General features: G+C 46.1%; 1 protein-coding gene across 1 annotated transcript in view; it reads right to left on the bottom strand.

Annotated features, from left to right (window-relative positions):
* Positions 1 to 539: 539 nt before the first annotated feature.
* The window catches only part of LOC112104415 (complement factor H-like), a 125285-nt gene continuing 105205 nt past the window's right edge, over positions 540 to 20619 (bottom strand). Inside the window, 5 exon segments of the mRNA XM_029912434.1 lie at positions 540 to 705; positions 4282 to 4482; positions 10468 to 10668; positions 12652 to 12852; positions 19195 to 19377. Of these exon segments, the coding sequence (XP_029768294.1) occupies positions 692 to 705; positions 4282 to 4482; positions 10468 to 10668; positions 12652 to 12852; positions 19195 to 19377 (800 nt within the window). The 3' untranslated portion in view covers positions 540 to 691.

Here is a 20619-nt window from a genome sequence, read left to right on the forward strand (position 1 = left end):
CCTTCTCACTTTTCTTCAGGTTGGGTTGTTAATAAAAAACACACTCAAACAACAGATTTTTTTTTAAATTGCTAAATGAAATATACAACTCTTTAATTTTAAAAAAGAAAAAAAAATAAGACACCATAAGTTTAAATTTTCATCAGAGAAGTGAATATTTTCTATACAACTGTGTTAGATGTCTGGATAATATTTTGGTTGCATGGACTAAAACATTTAAAAGAACGATGACCAACTGCTCATAGGGATGGGCGGAACTCAAAACGGTCTCAATCCATAAATAAACCTCTGGATGTAGCAATTGGGCTATAAGCCTCCAAGATTAAGGTTCCTTGTAAGACTTCTAGGAGTTCCTGATTTGGGCCAGAGAGAAATACTGCTACTTTCTGTTTCAGCAAGCGGGAAGTGTGTAATTCAGGACGTGCGGCCAAGTGTACAATTTCCCTTAAAGCTTCCTTTTCCAATTTTCATAAAAAAGCTGTAGTTCGGAACTTTTTGCCCACCTGTTGTTACTATTTTATGATTAGTTTAATATACATTGTGACAAAAGAAGTAATTACATGTATCAGTTCAGACAATCTAGGTTAAAATACTGACAAAGAGCATAATGTGTGAACATTACAAATAACTGGTTAATGGCTTCTGCTCCTCAAATCTGGGTTAAAATTATTTGTTTGATGCTTCTTTTTATTCATTCTGAAGTATCTGTCAGAGAGAGAACAAATACTGGAAAATTAATTTAGTACGTCAATTTTTTTGAAACAATATTACATACAGATCCCCTATGGGTCTCTCACAGGAACAGACTATTGATTTCAGCACAACTCCTTAAAATTCACACTGGGTAATTTTAGCCATCTTTGGAAACTAAATGGAAACAAACTCAATCAAATGTAATTGCAGTTACTCCTGAACTGCAGTGGATCAACTACTGTTCATATTAAAAACAAATATTTTATGTTATGTGGAACTTAAAAGCAGGATAGAAAACCATGCATTGATTTCATACATATTACTGTATTTTATCAGGATCCATTGTGTAGCTACTAGCATTGGAAAGTGATGGAATTTTTGAAGCAGAGATCTTCATTCTGTTTCATCCTATGACTCCTTATCAGCTTCTTCCAGTCAGCCCTCTTCATATATATGCACGAATGATTTGCTTCTGTCCCCAGTGCTATAAAGGGGGCATCATTTCTCAAAACACTTTATCAGAGGTGGTGTGGGAATTATCACAATAATATAGGAGCAAGCCTATTATGGGAGGAAGATCAGCAATTACACCTCTTCTATAGCAGAAGACAGGATAACTAGAATGAGGTAAGACAAAATAGATCATTCCATTAATAGATTTTTGATAGTATTGTTGTATTGGAGGTTGGTAAGCTCACAGTAAGTGTGTCTTTAATCTATAGGTAGTCACAGACCTCAGTGGATATCTCTACAAAGCAATGTACGCTAAGGTTAGTGAGACTCGAATCAGCTGACCCGTGTCAGGGAACCCTCGGCTTGAGCATCTACACTGCATTTTAACTCTAGGTTAAGGATTTTCTGACCTGTGCTTGAACCTAGGACTTTGGCATCCACACCATAGTGCACAGACCCAAGTCAAAATAACCCTATCCCAGAGTGCCTAGCACCTCCTCCCCCCTGTCCCCTGCCCTCTGTCGACACTCTAGCCTTATGAATATGTTGCACTGTGAGAAAACTCTCCTACCAACCCAGTTTCCTAACTGTGATGGTGCTATTGAAGGGCGTCCAGGAAGTCTGCACCAAAATCTGGCTGTGCTCTTGTGATCAGGAAGCAGCTCTCTTTGCAAAAAGCTTCTTCTGATCTGCGGGGTACTGCAGGGGGCAGAACCCTGAGAGAAAGGACACTAGGGTCCGGGAGGGTCACCAGGGCCAGTGGCAAGTGAGACACTGGCCTGCAGAGGGCGCTCCACTGAAAACCATGCAGGATATCTGGTAGTGTGATTTCAGACTGATGTTCAGCAGACAATGGGTTAATGCTGAACTGAGCTGCTGCCATTTTCAAAGGCAGGTGTGGATTACATTTGCAATAGGGTGCAATAGACTGCATCAGAGATTATAGGCATCCAGAGGACTGAGGAAGATGCCCCAAGGAACTCTGGGATACATCCAGAGGACTTCCAGGACCTGAGTCAAGCTGGGGCCATGTGCACACAGGAAAGCAATAGGGCTTGATTCCTGAGTCTGGGCATAACAAGGGCCCAAACCGTCTAGCACTGCAGGGTCCTGCACCTTAAGTATGAGATCTTGGTTAACACAATTGCTGTGTGGATGCAAGGGGGGGTTAGGCTTGAGCCAGGGCTCAAGACCAGGTTTACACTGCTGTGTAGACATACTCAGTGAAGTTGATATGAAAGATGACTATAATGCCTTCAGGCTCAGTGATGAAGACTTACATGCATTTTTGGTTGAATGGCTTCTCTGGGGACTGATAATAGGAGGACTGTAGATTAAATGATGGAAGTGTGTGTGTGTGTGTGTGTGTGTGTGTGTAAGAAGCAGCCAGAAAGCTGAAGAGAGCCAGCAGACAGCAAGAGAAGTATTAGTAGCATGGCCTGATAGAAATCCAAAAGCGACCTCCTTGATCAGAATGGTGAATGTAAAGGTAGGCTTGTATTGTGAGCAAGAAAAGAGCCTGCTGTTGTCTGATCCAACTGTTCAGAGAAACAGGACTTTGTGTACATTCTTTGTAAACAACAAGGATTGTGTCAAGAAAATACCTGACTCTACCTCCATTTTTCCTCCTCACACAAAAACAAGGCAGACGACCCTATTGGCTAAACGCTTAGGCCAAAAAGGGCAAAAGTCAAAGATGGGCAAAATAAATTAAAACAGGAGATGGAGATTTTGCAAAAGGTATTGAAGTAGCAGTGGGAGGTTTCCTATGAAGATATGAGAGATGACTCGCAGTCTGAGTTAAAATATTTGTTGGGCCAGCAGATATGAAGTCTCCGGGCAGCTTGAGAATCCCGGCTGTGACACTCCCAGTCTGAAATAGAAAGGCAGATTGTAGCGGGGCAGTAACCCCGCTCCTGCCCTGAAGGGCTTAAAACAGCCCTGTGAGAGGGCTATGGCAGGGAATCAATAAGCTAGGCTGATTGGGGAGGCAGCCACAGCTGGGGCCATGCCCCAGTCAGGCCACAGCTGGCCCTATAAAAGGCCAGTGAGCCAGGAGCTGGCAGAGTCTCTCTCTAGCTGTTAAGAGGGATGGGTCTGGCTGTGGGGAGCTGAGCAGGGTACCTAGACTGGAGTAGGGCTGGGGAAAGGCCAGAGGAGCTGGGGAACTCTGGCCTGGAAAACCCCCGAGGCTGCAGGCCTTGCTAAACGATGGAAAAGGTACTGGGGTTGCAGAGGGCAGCCCAAGGGTAGGCAGAGGCAGCAGGTCCAAACCCTCCTTGCCGATGATGAGTGGCAATTATACTGCAGTCCGCCCCAGTGAGCAGGGGCTAGACGGTGACTGACAGTAGCGAAAGACCGAGGCAAGGTGTGGATAGGAGGTTGGGGGTTCCCCGGGGAGGGGAAACCCATAGAGACTGCGGGGTACTGCAGGGGGCAGAACCCCGAGAGAAAGGACACTAGGGTCCGGGAGGGTCACCAGGGTCAGCGGCAAGTGAGACACCGGCCTGCAGAGGGCGCTCCTGAGTGGATAGAGCAAATTCCCAGGACAACCAGCAGGAGGCGCCGCACCAGTGAGTCATTGCCCCGTTACACAGATAAATAAGGTGACCAATAAATTGACTCTTGTGGATAGAAGGTTTCAAAGGAACTATGCAACATCAGTAAAGTTTTCCCCAATATGGAACGTGTTAGCAGCTATGAACTCCAGCAAGGAATTAAAGAGCTAAAAAAAATCAGCATAAGAGGGAAATCAAAGGAGTGTAGACCACAATGGAAGTCAGCTGCCCGGAATTGGGCAGCCAGAGAATTTGGGTGAGATAGGAAACTTACAAAACTTTTCTGCTCTGTTGGTAACCGAAAGAGGCCCAGATGTCAGAGGGAGATTATCCCAGCTCAAGTAATAGAGCTCACAAGCAAAGTGACCAGTGTATCTCTTTAACCGACCATTTGTCTTCTCTATTTAGATTGCAAGCTGTCTGGGTCAGGAACCATGATTTCCCACATGTTTTTATGGCACCCATCACAATGGTGCCATTGCATTTTTTTAAACCTGAGAAACCCTTGGTAAAAATTTTAACAAATGTTTTAGTTAGATGATTCACCAGAATTGTAGCTTACTTGGAGATCACTTACCTCTTCTCTTACATTTAGGATATGCCAATTTTCCCTCCACACACTGTACTCTAAATGCAGAAGATGTTGGATCCCTCACATATCCATTTTTACAGTCAAATTCAACAAAGTTTCCACTTTCTAAATTAAGCCTTGTTTTCAAGCTCCATTTCAGCCCAATATTGTTTTTCTCCATATCTTCTAGGGATGTTGTACATGGCTCTGGAAATAGAAAAATATAATTTCAGTATGTACATGTGGATGTATCATTGGACATTTGGTTCACTAATTGTATTGTGACTCCATGCTGAAGGATACTCTGTTGCTTGAGAAGGAATTGAGGGCAGTTCCCCCACGCAGTGCTAGATAACTACAGTGTAGTGCACAAAACTGTGCAGGCTGAACAGAGACTGCTATGTAAAATCTCCAATCAAAGGTGCAAGGGGCGCAAGGGCATCTAGAGTGTAGCACCCATTGGGACACTATTCGAAGAAGAACAAGAAGGAATTCAACTGAAGGAGCTTTCAAAACAAAGTAGGCATAGTTGTTGGCATTTCTCAGGTCTTCCAGAATGTTCTCATTATACCAAATTTGAAGAAAAGGGTTTTGGAGCTTATCTACCAGTTCTTCACCTCCACACTTGTAGACTTAAGCTGGTAAGCTGTCTGGTCCTGCTGGCTTGTTGTTCTTGGTTTGCATGATTGTTGGTGTTACTTCTTTGAGTGTGGAAGGTTCAGCAAGAGATTCTCTTTCATGTCACTGAAGTATGGATTGTTCCAATTTTTAAGAAAGGAGACAAGTCAGAGTGTGGAAGTTATCAAGGCATTGCCTTGCTATCTACAGCATTGCCTTGCTATCCCACCTGTATCCTCTTAAACCAATTACTTCCCCTTGTTGAGGAAATATTGCCAGAATCTCAGTGTGGTTTCAGACCATCCTGTGGGACAACCAACATGATCTTCATTCCCCACCAAATCTAGGAAAAGTCTCGGGGACAAAATCAGGACCAGTACATGGCCTTCATCGATTTGATGAAGGCCTTCAACTCTATCAATTGTGAAGCCCTGTGGAAGATGCTGGCCAGATTTGACTGCCCTCCAAAATTTATTAGGGTCCTAAGGCTTCTTCACGATCAGATGACTGCCACCATTCGCTGTACTGACTTAGAGACGTCTTTCGTCATCAAAACTGTGGTTAAGCAAGGATGCGTTATTGCCCCAACCCTGCTCGCCAGCTATTTAGCAGTCATTCTGGTTCTCGTTAAAGACCACCTCCCCACTGGAATTGAAATTCAATACAGAATGGATGGGCGGCTTTTTAATCTTTGATGTCTCTGCTCAAAGTCTGAAGTCCTCCAGGCATCTATTATTGATCGTCAGTATGCTGATGACTATGCCATTCTTGCACATACTGAGAATGACCTTAAGTCCACACTACATTTTGTTTCACAAGCTTACTGAAGCCTAGGACTCTCACTTAATATCAAGAAGACTAAATGCTCCATCAGTCTGTTTCAGGCCTTGCACATGATCTACCACAAATCACCATTGAGGGACAGACTTTGGAGACAGTTGAGCACTTCTGCTACTTTGGTAGCCAACACTCTCTAAATGCAAAAATGACAGTGAGATCCAGCACAGGATCCAGTGTGCAAATGCCTCCTTTGGGAAACTGCTCTGATGCATTTTCATAGATCATGACCTATGGAAGGACACCAAGATTCAGGTCTATAAGACAGTTGTCATCCCTACGCTCCTTTTTGGATGTGAAACCTGGGTTATCGACAGCACCTCAAGAGTTTGCAGAGGAACCACCAACGATGCCTCCAAAAAATCCTTCATATCAAGTGGGAAGATCACCGCACTAATGCCAGCATCCTCAATGAAGCCAATGTCACCAGCATTGAAGCAACGATCCTTATCCACCAACTCTGCTGGGCTGTACGTTGTGTGTGGATGCCAGATTCTCACCTCTCAAAACAATCCCTCTACTCTCAGCTCATGTATGGTCATAGATCCTGTGGTGGTCAGAGGAACTGCTACAAAAAAACACTAGAAGTGTAGCTCAAGAAAACTGATATGGACATCACAAGCTGGGAGGAGCAGGCCACCAACCAACTACAATGGTGCCACATCCTCCATCAGGCAGTGGCCCGCTTCGAGGAGAAGTGCCTTGCCCTCAAATTGAAGAGAGAGACAGAAGAAAGAACTGTCTCTCAGCCAGGGCCGTCCCTAGCTATTCTGGGGCCCTATGCAGCCCCCCCCCCCCATGTAGGGGGATGGGGGGGCCCAGGCCTCCATGGGGGGGGCAGGACTGGCTTGGGGGATGGGGTGGTAGAACCACCCCCAGCACTCACCAGTGGCACGACTGGGGTCGGGTCGCTGCACTTCCCGCTGCCGGTGAGTGCAGGCCCAGCCCTGCTGCAGTCCTCAGGGGAGTGGGGGAGAGGCTGGGGTGAAGCAGGGGCAGGGGCGGGGCTTGGGGCAGAGCAGGGCAAGAGCTTGGGGAAGGGGTGGAGTGGGGGTGGGGTTAGGGTGGAGCAAGGGCAGGGGCCATGGGGAAGAGGTGTAGCAGGGGCTGGAGCAGCACGCAGCTGCTCAAGGCACCAGGAAATTTGGTGCCCCGAATTTCCTGGTGCCCTACACAGCTGCGTACTTTGTGTATGGGTAAGGACGGCCCTGCTTCCAGCACACAGCTGACCTGCCAGGAAATGTCTGTACCTACTGTGGGCAGATCTGTGGTTCCAGTCATCTCAGGACCCATATGTAAATCCATGGTAGCGATCATCCTCGAATCAAGGAATCACCGATGATAATGAATCATATTGTGTAAAGGAACAGTCTGTTGGAAGCTGGGACCAGATGAGCACAGGGAGATCCACACACTCTGGTTCTATTTTACAATCTGGCCCCTCTGTGTCACTCAGCTGATGCAAGAAGTTTGCCGAGTTATAGGCTGTGAAGCTGAGAGCGGGGGGACCAGGGTTGTGGCCCGATTGCTTTTTGACTTGGCGAAACCTGATCATCACTGTTATCCTGTGTGCCAGGCCACAATTCCAGTGGCTCAGTTTTGGAGAGGATGGGGCTAAGGGCTCATGGGCCAGGGCATTAGGCTGCTTGTGATTGTGTTGCTGGTGGAGTGCCTAGGAAGAGGAGAGTCAGGAGGGAGGCAAATCTATGGCCCACACACACATACCTTAAATACCATTGCACAGCTCCTGCCCGTAGCAATGGATAAACACAGGCGCTGGGGATTAATTGGTGGAGCTGTGTGTGTCTGAGTCAGAAGTTGCCAGAAAGTCAGGGGACTCATAGACTCATACTCATAGACTTTAAGATCAGAAGGGACCATTATGATCATCTAGTCTGACCTCCCGCATGATGCAGGCCACAAAGGCTGACCCACCCACTCCTGGAATAATTCTCTCCCTTGACTCAGCTGTTGAAGTCCTCAAATCATGATTTAAAGACTTCAAGTTGCAGAGAATCCTCCAGCAAGCGACCCCTGCCCCATGCTGCGGAGGAACGCGAAAAACCTCCAGGGCCTCTGCCAATCTACCCTGGAGGAAAATTCCTTCCCGACCCCAAATATGGCGATCAGCAGAACCCTGAGCATGCGGGCAAGATTCTCCAGCCAGACCCTCATTGACCATTGTTACTAATTACCAGCGATGGCACGTTATTGACCTATTGACTAAAATCACGTTATCCCATCAAACCATCCCCTCCATAAACTTATCAAGCTTAATCTTAAAGCCAGAGAGGTCTTTCGCCCCCACTGTTTCCCTCGGAAGGCTGTTCCAGAACTTCACCCCTCTGATGGTTAGAAACCTTCGTCTAATTTCTAGCCTAAACTTCCCGACGGCCAGTTTATATCCATTTGTTCTCATGTCCACATTAGTACTGAGCTGAAATAATTCCTCTCCTTCCCTGGTATTTATCCCTCTGATATATTTAAAGAGAGCAATCATATCCCCCCTCAGCCTTCTTTTAGTTAGGGTAAACAAACCGAGCTCCTCGAGTCTCCTTTCATACGACAGGTTTTCCATTCCTCGGATCATCCTAGTGGCCCTTCTCTGTACCCGTTCCAGTCTGAGTTCATCCTTTTTAAACATGGGAGACCAGAACTGCACACAGTACTCCAAATGAGGTCTCACCAGTGCCTTGTATAACGGAAGCAGCACCTCCTTATCCCTACTAGCAATACCTCACCTAATGCATCCCAAGACCGCATTAGCTTTTTTCACGGCCACGTCACATTGCCGACTCATAGTCATCCTGCGATCAACCAGGACTCCGAGGTCCTTCTCCTCTTCCGTTACTTCCAACTGATGCGTCCCCAGCTTATAACTAAAATTCTTGTTAGTCATCCCTAAATGCATCACCTTACACTTCTCACTATTAAATTTCATCCTATTACTATTACTCCAGTTTACAAGGTCATCCAAATCTCCCTGCAGGATATCCCGATCCTTCTCCGAATTGGCAATACCTCCCAACTTTGTGTCATCTGCAAACTTTATCAGCCCACTCCTACATTCGGTTCCGAGGTCAGTAATAAATAGATTAAATAAAATCGGACCCAAAACCGAACCTTGAGGAACTCCACTGGTGACCTCCCTCCAACCTGACAGTTCACCTTTCAGTACGACCCGCTGCAGTCTCCCCTTTAACCAGTTCTTTATCCACCTCTGGATTTTCATATCGATCCCCATCTTTTCCAGTTTAACCAATAATTCCTCATGCGGTACCGTATCAAACGCTTTACTGAAATCGAGGTATATTAGATCCACCGCATTTCCTTTATCTAAAAAATCTGTTACTTTCTCAAAGAAGGAGATCAGGTTGGTTTGGCACGATCTGCCTTTCATAAAACCATGTTGTAATTTGTCCCAATTGCCATTGACCTCAAGGTCCTTAAGTACTTTCTCCTTCAAAATTTTTTCCAAGACCTTGCATATTACAGATGTTAAACTAACAGGCCTGTAGTTACCCGGGTCACTTTTTTTCCCCTTCTTGAAAATAGGAACCACATTAGCTATTCTCCAGTCCAACGGTACCACCCCCGAGTTTACAGATTCATTAAAAATTATCGCTAACGGGCTTGCAATTTCTCGCGCCAGTTCCTTTAATATTCTCGTATGAAGATCATCCGGTCCACCCGATTTAGTCCTGTTAAGCTGTTCGAGTTTGGCTTCTACCTCGGATATGGTAATGTCAATCCCCCCTCCTTTATTCCCCTCTGTCACGCTGCCACTATTCCTAAGCCCTTCATTAGCCTCATTAAAGTCTTGGAAGAGTGGCCCTGAGGAAAGGCTGAGAGAGCATTTTTTGGACAGAGTGCTGAATGTGAAGCAGGCTTAGAACTGTGAGCAAAGAAACTTCCTCCTGATGTTTGTTCATTTTGCATTCAGAAAAACAGGACTTTGTGTACACTCTTTGTAAATTAAACTGCTTCATAGAAAACCTGACTCTATCCCCAATTTCTCTTCCAAACACAAAAAATGAGGTGGAAGACCCTCAGTATTGGCTAACCACTCAGACCAAAAAGGTAAAAAGAAGATAAAAAGAAATTAAAACAAGACCTGAAACAGGAGTGGGAGACGTCACAAAAGAAACTGAAGCAATATTTGGCAGTTTCCCAGAAAGGTATCAGAGATGACTCACAGTCTGAGAGAAAATATTTGTTGTGGCAGCAACTACAAAGTCTCTAGGCAGATTGAGAAGCCCAGCTGCAAAATTCCCAGTCTAGAATAGCAAGACAGATAAAGGAGGTGACCAACAAAGGTTTCCCAGTAACTAGAGGAGATCAGGAAAGCTTTTCCCAATATAGTTCTTGTTAACAGTGATGAGCTCCAGCAAAGAGTAAAGGAGGTTTAAAAAAAAAAAAAAATCAGCTTCAGAGCAAATGAGTGCAGGCCACAATGGAAGTCAGCTATCTGAATGAGGAATTGGCCAGCCAGAGAACTTGGGTAAGACAAGAACACTTACAAAACTTTTCAGCTCTGTTGGTATCCCATAGAAGCCCAGATGTCAAAGGGAGATTGTTCCAGCTCAAATCATACAGAGGTTACTTTGCTTGTTAGCTCTGTCTCTTTAACCCACCATTTCTCTTTAAAAAAAAACCCTTAGAATTCCTCAGTAAAAATTAAGAAATCTTTTAGTCAGGTGATTCACCAATATTTTAGTTTCACTGGAGATTACTTACCTCTTTTCTTACACTTAGGATATGCCAATTTCCCCTCCACACACTGTACTCTAAATTCAGAAGATGTTGGATCTCTCACATATCCATTTTTACAGTCAAATTCAACAAAGTCTCCACTTTCTAAATTCAGTCTTGTTTCCGAGCTCCATTTCAGCCCAATATTGTTTTTCTCCATATCTTCTGGGAATGTTATACATAACTCTGGAAATGGAAAAATATAATTTAAGCATGTACATGTGGATCTATCATTGGAAATTTGATTCACTTACTGTTTTGAGACGTACCCCATCGCCAAATGGTTTACTTAGCTAAATAAAACAGAAGTATTTACAGATAAGATTTATAAAGAAAAGGAGAGATGGTAAGGTTGAGAGAACAAGAAGGAATTATCGAGAAACAGGCTTTCACACAAATCCAGGTGATACTGTGGGAAGGAACAGAGAAGTGACCGGGGCTAGATGAATAGCGAGAGAGACAAGGTTAGATTCTATTTTACAATCTGGCCCATTTGTGTCACTCAGCTCATGCAAATGGGCCAGAATCTAGCCATAGCTGGCCAACAGACTACTCCCCATGCAGAATGATACTCTCTCTGAGGCTTGAAAAGGAATTCAGGGCAGTTCACCCTCATAGTGCTAGATAACTACAGTGTGGTGCACGAGACACAGCAGGATGCATGTGCAGGCTGAACAGACACTACTACATGAAATCTCCAATCAAAGGTGCAGGGGACGCAAGTGCACCTAGAATGGAGCACCCATTGGGACACTACTCAAAGAAGAACGAGAAGGAATTCGAGAGAAGGAGGCTTTCAAAACAACGGTAGTCATATTGTATAAAGGAACAATCTGTTGGAGGCTGGGACCAGATGAGCAGAGAGAGACACACACACCATGACTCAATTTTACAATCTGGCCCCTCTGTGTCACTCAACTGATACAAGGGGCTTTACTAGGTATAGGCTATGAAGCCAGGGTGGGGGGAACCTGTGGCCTGATTGTTTTTTGACTGGGCCAGACCTGATCTGCACTGTGATCCTGTGTTCCAGGTCACAACACCAGGCACTGATTTGGAGAGGATGGGATTAGGAGTTTATGGGCCAGCGCACTTAAACTGCTGGTTGTGGTGGTGTTGGTGCCTGCCTGAGAAAGGAAGAGGACAGTCAGGAAGAAGGCAAATCTGTGTTCCACTCACACACTCCTTAATTTTTGCTGCGTTGCCCATGTCTGTAGTGATGAATAAACACAGGAGCTGAGGATTAATTGATGAAGCTGTTTATGTCTGAAGTAGAAGTTGCCAGAAAGCTGTGGGAAAGCCAGTGGACAGCAAGAGAAGCCCTGGAAAAGTAGCCCCACAGAAAAGCTGCGAAAGCATTTTTTGGACAGAGTGCTGAATGTGAAGAGACGACTTGCAGTCTGAGAGAAAATATTTGTTGGGTCAGCAACTACAAAGTCTCTAGGCAGATTGAGAAGCCCAGCTGCAAAATTCCCAGTGTAAAATGGCAAGACAGATAATTGAGGGGACCAGCAAACTGACCCTCATGGATAGAAGGTTTCCTAGTAACTCTTGCATCTGAAGAAGTGAGGTTCTTACCCACGAAAGCTTATGCTCCCAATACTTCTGTTAGTCTTAAAGGTGCCACAGGACCCTCTGTTGCTTTTTACAGATTCAGACTAACACGGCTACCCCTCTGATACTAGTAACTCAAGGCAATCATGAAATCTTTCCCCAACATGGAGCTTCCTAACAGTGATGAGGTCCAGCAAGGACTTGACTTAAGGGGCTAAAAAAATCAGCTTCAGAGGGAAAGCAAATGAGTGCAGACCACAATAGAAGTCAGCTATCTGAATGAGGAATTTGGCCAGCTAGAGAACTTGGGGTAAGACAAGAACACTTACAAAACTTTTCTGCTCTGTTGGTAACTTAATGACGCCTAGATGTCAGAGGAAGATTGTCCCAGCTCAAGTAATAGAGCTCACAAGCAAAGTAACCCATGAATCTCTTTAATCCACCATTTGTGTTCTCTATTTAGATTGTAAGCTGTCTGGGTCAGGAAGCATGATTTCCCACATGTTTCTACGGTACCCATCACAATGGTGCCATAATATTTTTTAAACCTGAGAATTCCCTAGTAAAAATTAAGACAGGTAATTCACCAATATTGTAGTTTCACTGGAGATTTACCTTTTCTCTTACATTTAGGATATGCCAATTTCCCCTCCACACACTGTACTCTAAATGCAGAAGATGTTGGATCCTTCACATATCCATTTTTACAGTCAAATTCAACAAAGTTTCCACTTTCTAAATACAATCTTGTTTCCGAGCTCCATTTCAGCCCAATATTGTTTTTCTCCATATCTTCTGGGGATGTTGTACATGGCTCTGGAAATAGAAAAATATAATTTCAGTATGTACATGTGGATGTATCATTGGACATTTGATTCACTAGCTGTATTAAGACTGACCCTGTCCCAAAATGCTTTACATAGCTAAATAAAGCAGGGAAATATTTTCAGATAAGATTTGAACAGAAAAGGAGAGTTGGTACGGTTGAGAGAACAAGGAGCTCTAGAGAAGGAGACTTTCACACAAACTGGTCCAGGCTTTTGCTAGAGTAGGCATCCCTAAGGAGATCCTGACAGAACAAAGGACTCCCTTCATGTCGAGAGTAATAAAAGACTTTTGTACCCTGCTCTGCATCCAAGCCTTGAGGACCTCGGTCTATCATCCCCAAACAGATGGTCTGGTCGAGCGATTTACTCAAGAGCATGATCCGAAAGGTGGTGGCACAAGACAGAAAAGACTGGGATTATCCTCCTTCCATACCGGATGTTTGCGATACGAGAAGTTCCCCAGGCATCTACTGGATTCTCCATCACAAGGGTGAACCGCCGCCCAAGTAGGTAGTACCATAGAATTTCCATGGCCCATTTAACTGCTAGGCATTCCTTTTCTACTACGGCATACCGTTGCTCCTTGGATGCGGGGTTTCTTACAGGAATGGCTTTGGGGTACTGCGTAGTATAGTCCAAGATGATGAGTATGCTTCGGTGGCCCTGGGCTGATCTTTCTCGTGGGCCCACTAGATCCATGGCTATCCTTTCAAAAGGGACTTCAATTACAGGCAAGGGTATCAACGGGGCCCTTAACTGAGGTCGGGGGCTATGAAGCTCGCACTGTGGGCAGGAGGTGCAATAGCGCTGGACTTCTGCCCGTACCCCCGACCAGTAAAACCTCCTTAGATCTCTATCCAGGGTCTTATCTGCTCCTAAATGTCCCCCAAACAGATGACTCTAAAGCACACCCTTGTGTGCTTCCGTGGCACCAAGAGCTGTTCCACTACTTCCCCATATTGGCACTACCCAGTACAACAGATCATGCTTGATTATATAGTATGGCCTTGGGCCTTTAGTTTTCACTTCTACAGGCATGCCATTTACCTCTACTATCTCCTCCCTCACATTCACATACAGTGGGTCATAGGCTTGGACCCACCCAAAACATTCACAGGCGGGACCGTTCTGGCCTGATTCTATTGGATCGATCTCCGCTCCTCCTCTTGGAGTGCTTTCGCTCGTGCTGGGAGCCATCTCTGGGTCTTCACTGGTCTCTGCTACCTTGCGGTTTCCCTGATGGGGCTGCCTCCCAACCAGGGCAGCTCTCTGGTTTGCTGCCAAAATCCTGGTTCCTAATATTTTATCTGCCCTCCTTTCCCATCTAGATTTCTGGGACTTCCTGGGGGGGGGGAGAGGGGTGTGAAAATAACTCTGGGGAAAACCCAGCAAAAATTGGGGCAGGGCCATCCAGGGGCGCCTCGCTCTCTGCCCAGGGTTTACTGCCCTCCCCTAACTTGATGGGGGGGGCAGTAGGCTCTCGAAACAGGGAAAGTCAGGTAGGGGAGCTTGGGGATCACCCCTGCAGTCACCTTGGTAGTGTTCCCCGGGATCTCAATCTGTATTGGGATTGTGGGGTAGAAATTTACTGTGCCGTGGACACACGTCACTCCGGTGTTCTTGGTACATCAGAAGCAGGAAGTCTGCTAAACAACCAGTGGAGCCCCTGGATGATCAAGATACAAAAGGAGCACTTAAAGACGATAAAGTCATTGCGGAGAAACTAAATGGATTCTTTGCTTCAGTTTTCACGGCTGAGGATGTTAGGGAGATTCCCAAACCTGAGTCAGCTTTTGTAGGTGACAAATCTGAGGAACTGTCACAGATTAAAGTGTCACTAGAGGAGGTTTTGGAATTAATTGATAAACTTAACATTAACAAGTCACCGGGACCAGATGGCATTCACCCAAGAGTTCTGAAAGAACTCAAATGTGAAGTTGCGGAACTATTAACTATGGTTTGTAACCTGTCCTTTAAATCAGCTTCTGTACCCAATGACTGAAAGATTGCTAATGTAACACCAATATTTAAAAAGGGCTCTAGAAGTGATCCTGGCAATTACAGACCGGTAAGTCTAACGTCAGTACAGGGCAAATTAGTTGAAACAATAGTAAAGAATAAATTGTCAGACACATAGAACATAAATTGTTGGGCAAAAGTCAACATGGTTTCTGTAAAGGGAAATCGTGTCTTACTAATCTATTAGAGTTCTTTGAAGGGGTCAACAAACATGTGGACAAGGGGGATCCAGTGGACATAGTATAGATTTCCAGAAAGCCTTTGACAAGGTCCTTCACCAAAGGCTCTTACGTAAATTAAGTTGTCATGGGATAAAAAGGAAGGTCCTTTCATGGATTGAGAACTGCTTAAAAGACAGGGAACAAAGGGTAGGAATAAATGGTAAATGTTCGGAATGGAGAGGGGTAACTAGTGGTGTTCCCCAAGGCAGGGGCGGATTAACAAATTTGCCGCCCCTAGGCCGTCAAAAAATTGCCGCCCCCCCCCCCCAGCTCACCTCCGCTCCCCCGCGGCAAGCCGGGGAGGGAGGGGGGAGAAGGGGAGTTGTGGCGCGCTCGGGGGATGGCGGCAGTGCAGCAGGGGTGAGCTGGGGCAGGGAGTGGTTTCCTGCCCCCCCCCAAGAGTTACTCCCCGTGCCTGCCGGCCCCAGCTCACCTCCGCTATCCCCCGAACGCGCCGCTACTCGCTTCTCCTCCCTCCCTCCCAGTGCTTTCGTGCGGCAAGCCTGGGAGGGAGGGGGGAGAAGGGGAGTTGCGGCGCGCTCGGGGGATGGCGGTGGCAGTGGAGCAGAGGTGAGCTGGGGTGGGCCGGGGAGCGGTTCCCGGCCCCCTGTTACTCCCCGTGCCCGCGGGCCCTAGCTCACCTCTGCTCCGCCTCCTCCAAGCGCGCACCAACTCGCTTCTCCCTCCCTCCCAGCGCGGCAAGTCTGGGAGGGAGGTGGAAGGAGGGAAGTGCGGCGCGCCTGGGGGAGGAGGCAGGCTGGAGATTTGGGGAAGGGGCGGAATTGGGGAGGGGGCAAGAGCAAATTTGCCGTCCTGGCAAATTTGCCGCCCTAGGCCTAGGCCTTGTTGGCCTAGGTGATAATACGCCGCTGCCCCAAGTGTCAGTCCTAGGACCAATCCTATTCAACTTATTCATAAATGATCTGAAGAAAGGGGTAAAAAGTGAGGTGGCAACGTTTGCAGACTTTACTAAACTGCTCAAGATAGTTAAGACCAAAGCAGACTGTGAAGAACTTCAAAAAGATCTCACAAAACTAAGTGATTGGGCAACAAAATGGCAAATGAAATTTAATGTGGATAAATGTAAAGTAATGCACATCGGAAAAAATAACCCCAATTATACAAACAATATGATGGGTGCTAATTTAGCTACAACAAATCAGGAAAAAGATCTTGGAGTCATCGTGGATAGTTCTCTGAAGACGTCCACACAGTGTGCAGAGGCAGTCAAAAAAGCAAACAGGATGTTAGGAATAATTAAAAAGGGGATAGAGAATAAGACGGAGAATATATTATTGCCCTTATATAAATCGATGGTATGCCCACATCTTGAATACTGCATACAGATGTGGTCTCCTCATCTCAAAAAAGATATACTGGCACGAGAAAAGGTTCAGAGAAGGGCAACTAAAATGATTAGGGGTTTGGAACTAGTCTCCATATGAGGAGAGATTAAAGATGCTAGGACTTTTCAGCTTGGAAAAGAGGAGAGGTATATAAAATCATGAGTGATGTGGAGAAAGTAGATAAGGAAAAGTTATTTACTTATTTCCATAATACAAGAACTAGGGGCCACCAAATGAAATTAATGGACAGCAGGTTTAACACAAATAAAAGGAAGTTCTTCACACAGCGCACAGTCAACTTGTGGAACTCCTTGCCTGAGGAGGTTGTGAAAGCTAGGACTATAACAGCGTTTAAAAGAGAACTGGATAAATTCATGGAAGTTAAGTCCATTAATGGCTATTAGCCAGGATGGGTAAGAAATGGTGTCCCTAGCCTCTGTTTGTCAGAGAGTGGAGATGGATGGCAGGAGAGAGATCACTTGATCATTACCTGTTAGGTTCACTCCCTCTGGGGCACCTGGCATTGGCCACTTTTGGTAGACAGGATACTGGGCTAGATGGACCTTTGGTCTGACCCAGTATGGCCATTTTTATGTTCTTGGCCCGGTTCAGTTGGTCTTGCCCCACTAACTTCCCTGAGACCAGAGTGACAACACTCCCAGAGTCCACTCTGGTCTGGATATTGTTCATCTTTACTGGCCTGGTGTACTCATGTGGGGTCGTTGCAACCCCCACCAGGCTGATTAGGCCACATTGGTCCCTGCGATCCCCCAGATTGCCTTGCATGGGCTCCTCTCTGTTGGGGCACTGGGTTGCTATATGCCCCAACTCCCCACACTTGTGACAATGATATCTCATCCCGGAGGTTGCCCTCTGTCTTGGGCTCTCTGACCCATTTGTCCAGCCCTCCTGCCCCAGACCCCTAGGTCCCTTCAGGGCCGTGGGCCGCTCCTTGGTGCCTGTTCTTTCAGCTATGGCTTTCTTGGAGTTCTCAATAATCCAGGGCCTCTGGGTCGGGACTGGATTCCTGGAACACCGTATTTCACCTCCTTGGGTTTCAAACAGTTCACGGGCTACCAGTTGTCTCTCCACGAGAGTGACCAGTTCATCATAGGTGGAGGGGTCATTCTGGCCTACCCAGGCTCAAGGATAGTCCCCTCATATAGCGGTCCAGCACCAGGAGCTCCATCATTTTCTCAGAGCGGAGGGCCTCTTGGTGTAACCACGTCTGGGCTAGGTGGATTAGGTCAAACAGTTGTGACCGCAGTGTCTTGTCTTCACAATACTGCCATTCATGGAACTTCTGGGCTCGCAAGGCTATCATTACCTTGGACCTGGCCAGGATCTCTGCCTTCAGCAGGGGGTAATCTGCCGCCTCCTCTGTGGTCATATCATTTTGTGCCTCCCCACACAAAAATGGGGCAAGGATGCCCGACCACTGGTCTTGGGGCCAGGCCTCCTGTAGGGCTCTCCTCTCGAAGGCCAGGAGGTATGCCTCCACATCATCCTCCCGGGTCATTTTCTGCAGACAGTAGCTGGCCCATGTAGTTCACGTCCCGCCATACCCACGGCTCAGCTCTGTAAGGGCCTTCACCTGGTTCACGAGTTCCTGCAGCATGGCCCGATCTTGGGTGGCCTGATTCATCAGCAGGTGATTAGTCTCCTGCTGCAGCCGCATGGCCTCCTGATGGGTGGCTGCCTGGACCCGGGTAGCTTCCTGCTGGGCAGCGGTGGCTTACACCAGTGCTTTGACCACGTCCTCCATCTTGGGGATGGGGCGGTCATGACCCACCCTGGGTTACATTCATGGCACAGAAATCCCACTCCAGACACCACGTGTGGCAAAACGGCCGATGTTGATATGGTGGGTCCCGCACTTTTCTTGGCAGGGGGAAAGTATGCCACCCTTTGCCAGAATCTAGCTATATCAGGCCAACAAAATACCATCCATGTGGAAGGATACTTACTTTTTGATGATATGAAGCTGGCAGATTGGGCTCCCCGTTGTCCTCTTCCCCCCGCCTCCCATCCCGACCTTTGTGTAGGTGACATGGCAGAAGAGAAGGGGATGTGGTGGGCTACATGATCAGTTCATCATAAATTTAAGAACCACACAGAGGTAGTTGCACAGCTGGGGATCACTGCACCACAGTGTACTCCAGCCTCCCCCTCCCCTCTCACTCTCAGCATATGGAGATTGGAGAGAGCAGACTATATTGGTTTTATGCCAGTTAGAGTTCCCCCTGGGCAAAAGTGGAATCCCCTGCTGCTCATGCCAGCATCGTGTCCACTCCAAGTACTGAAGAGCAGTGACCAATATTCCTCCTGGTCTTCCATAAGTTATTGAATTGTATTTCACAGCATCTGCTATAGTTGAAATCTTTTCAACTAAAATAGATATTTGAATATATCTTTTCACGTACAGGTAGTTTCATTATAATGGTTGTTGCAGGTTTTAACTAAGATATATTTTGGGGGTTCATTCTAAATACTTATAATGGTGTGAGTGTTTGCCATTTGCCAATCTTTTCCTTTTGAAAAATCTGCACTGATGTCCCTATAAAGAATGTGAGTCTCCCCCACACTTGCTCTGGTATAAATCAGGGGTAACTCCATTCAGATTTATGGAATTAATCTGGTGTTACACCAGAACAGGTGACTTCAGGATTGGGCCCATAATATGAAAAATACCACAGTTGTATAACTCATCACATTCTTTTTCATATCGTAGATATTTGTACCTACCTAAGCAAACTGGTGGGTCTGTCCATTGGCCAGACTCACAGCTAACAAAGGCAGATCCTTTCATTCTATGAAAACTTTGGCACTTGTATTCCACTCTTGAACCTGAGTCATATTCTTTCTGTAGGAAGGCCATGACGTCTCCATTATCAATAGCAGGTGGGTGCCCACACTTTCTAGCAGCCTCTAAAATTAATGTAGAAATAAAAAACATGCACATCAGAGATTATTTACAATTAATGCTGTAAGATCACAAATATTACAGAATACTGCTATCAAATGTACTGTGATAGAGCAGGAAAGATCCCAAAGGAAAATTTTAAAAAATCCTCTTGGTATTGGAACTGAACACAAAATACTACAAGATATATCTTTAAAGTTGACACAGCATGATACTTCCATACTAGCAGTATGGAACTGATGGCAAAATAGGTAACTATCTACTCTAGCTTTGTCAAAATCTGATTCTGGGTTGCTTTTCAAACAAGTTAATTTGAAAGCCTTTGGGTCAATCATCTCTGCCCAACTAATCTCACCATTCTGTCTTGAGCACTGACTAGCACAGAAACAGAAAGTAAGAGGCTTTGGCCCAACTTCTCCCCTCTCAAGGCTCATGTGGATCAGTCAACTGAGACGTGCATCCATGTGAAGTACCTACTCTCTCCAGGACCATATTACCATGTAGGGTATTTGATGCATCCAGCACTTGTCTCAGAGTATTATGAATTATGATGTTACCATGGTATCTGCATATTGAAAGACTGGGGGTAAAATAATGGTAAGAGGATAGAAGCTAAATAGAAGTTGGGACAATACGGGCCAAAGGAGTGGAATATGAAACATAGAATAATGCTAGAGAGATAAATGAGTGTAAATCATACAACAGGGATCGGCAACCTTTGGCACGTGGCTCACCAGGGTAAGCATCCTGGTGGGCCGCTCTGGTTTGTTTACCTGCCGCGTCCGCAGGTTCGGTCAATCGCAGCTCCCACTGGCCACAGTTTGCCGCTCCAGGCCAATGGCGGCGGCAGGAAGCTGCGGCCAGCACATCCCTCGGCCTGCGCCATTTCCCGCAGCCCTCATTGGCCAGGAGCGGCGAACCGCGGCCAGTGGGAGCTGCGATCGGCCAAACCTGCGGACGCGGCAGGTAAACAAACCGGCCCGACCTGCCAGGGTGCTTACCCTGGTGAGCTGCATGTCAAAGGTTGCCGATCCCTGTCATACAAGAAAGAAGTACCACACAAATGGAGGGAAAAAGGAAAGAAAGAATCCCAGGACACAAAAACCTCCTGATGTCCCTATAACTGATAAAATCATAGATGTGGCTAAGCTGTGCCCTTTAGAAAGAACCCTTCACCAGATGGATTTTAAAAATAATTCATAGAGAAGCCAAAGTCATCATCTGAAATTTACTCTCTAATACAAACT

Source organism: Terrapene carolina, unplaced genomic scaffold (genome assembly GCF_002925995.2).
Source record: "Terrapene carolina triunguis isolate 2854851 unplaced genomic scaffold, T_m_triunguis-2.0 Scaffold211, whole genome shotgun sequence".
Taxonomy (NCBI): Eukaryota; Metazoa; Chordata; order Testudines; family Emydidae; genus Terrapene; species Terrapene triunguis.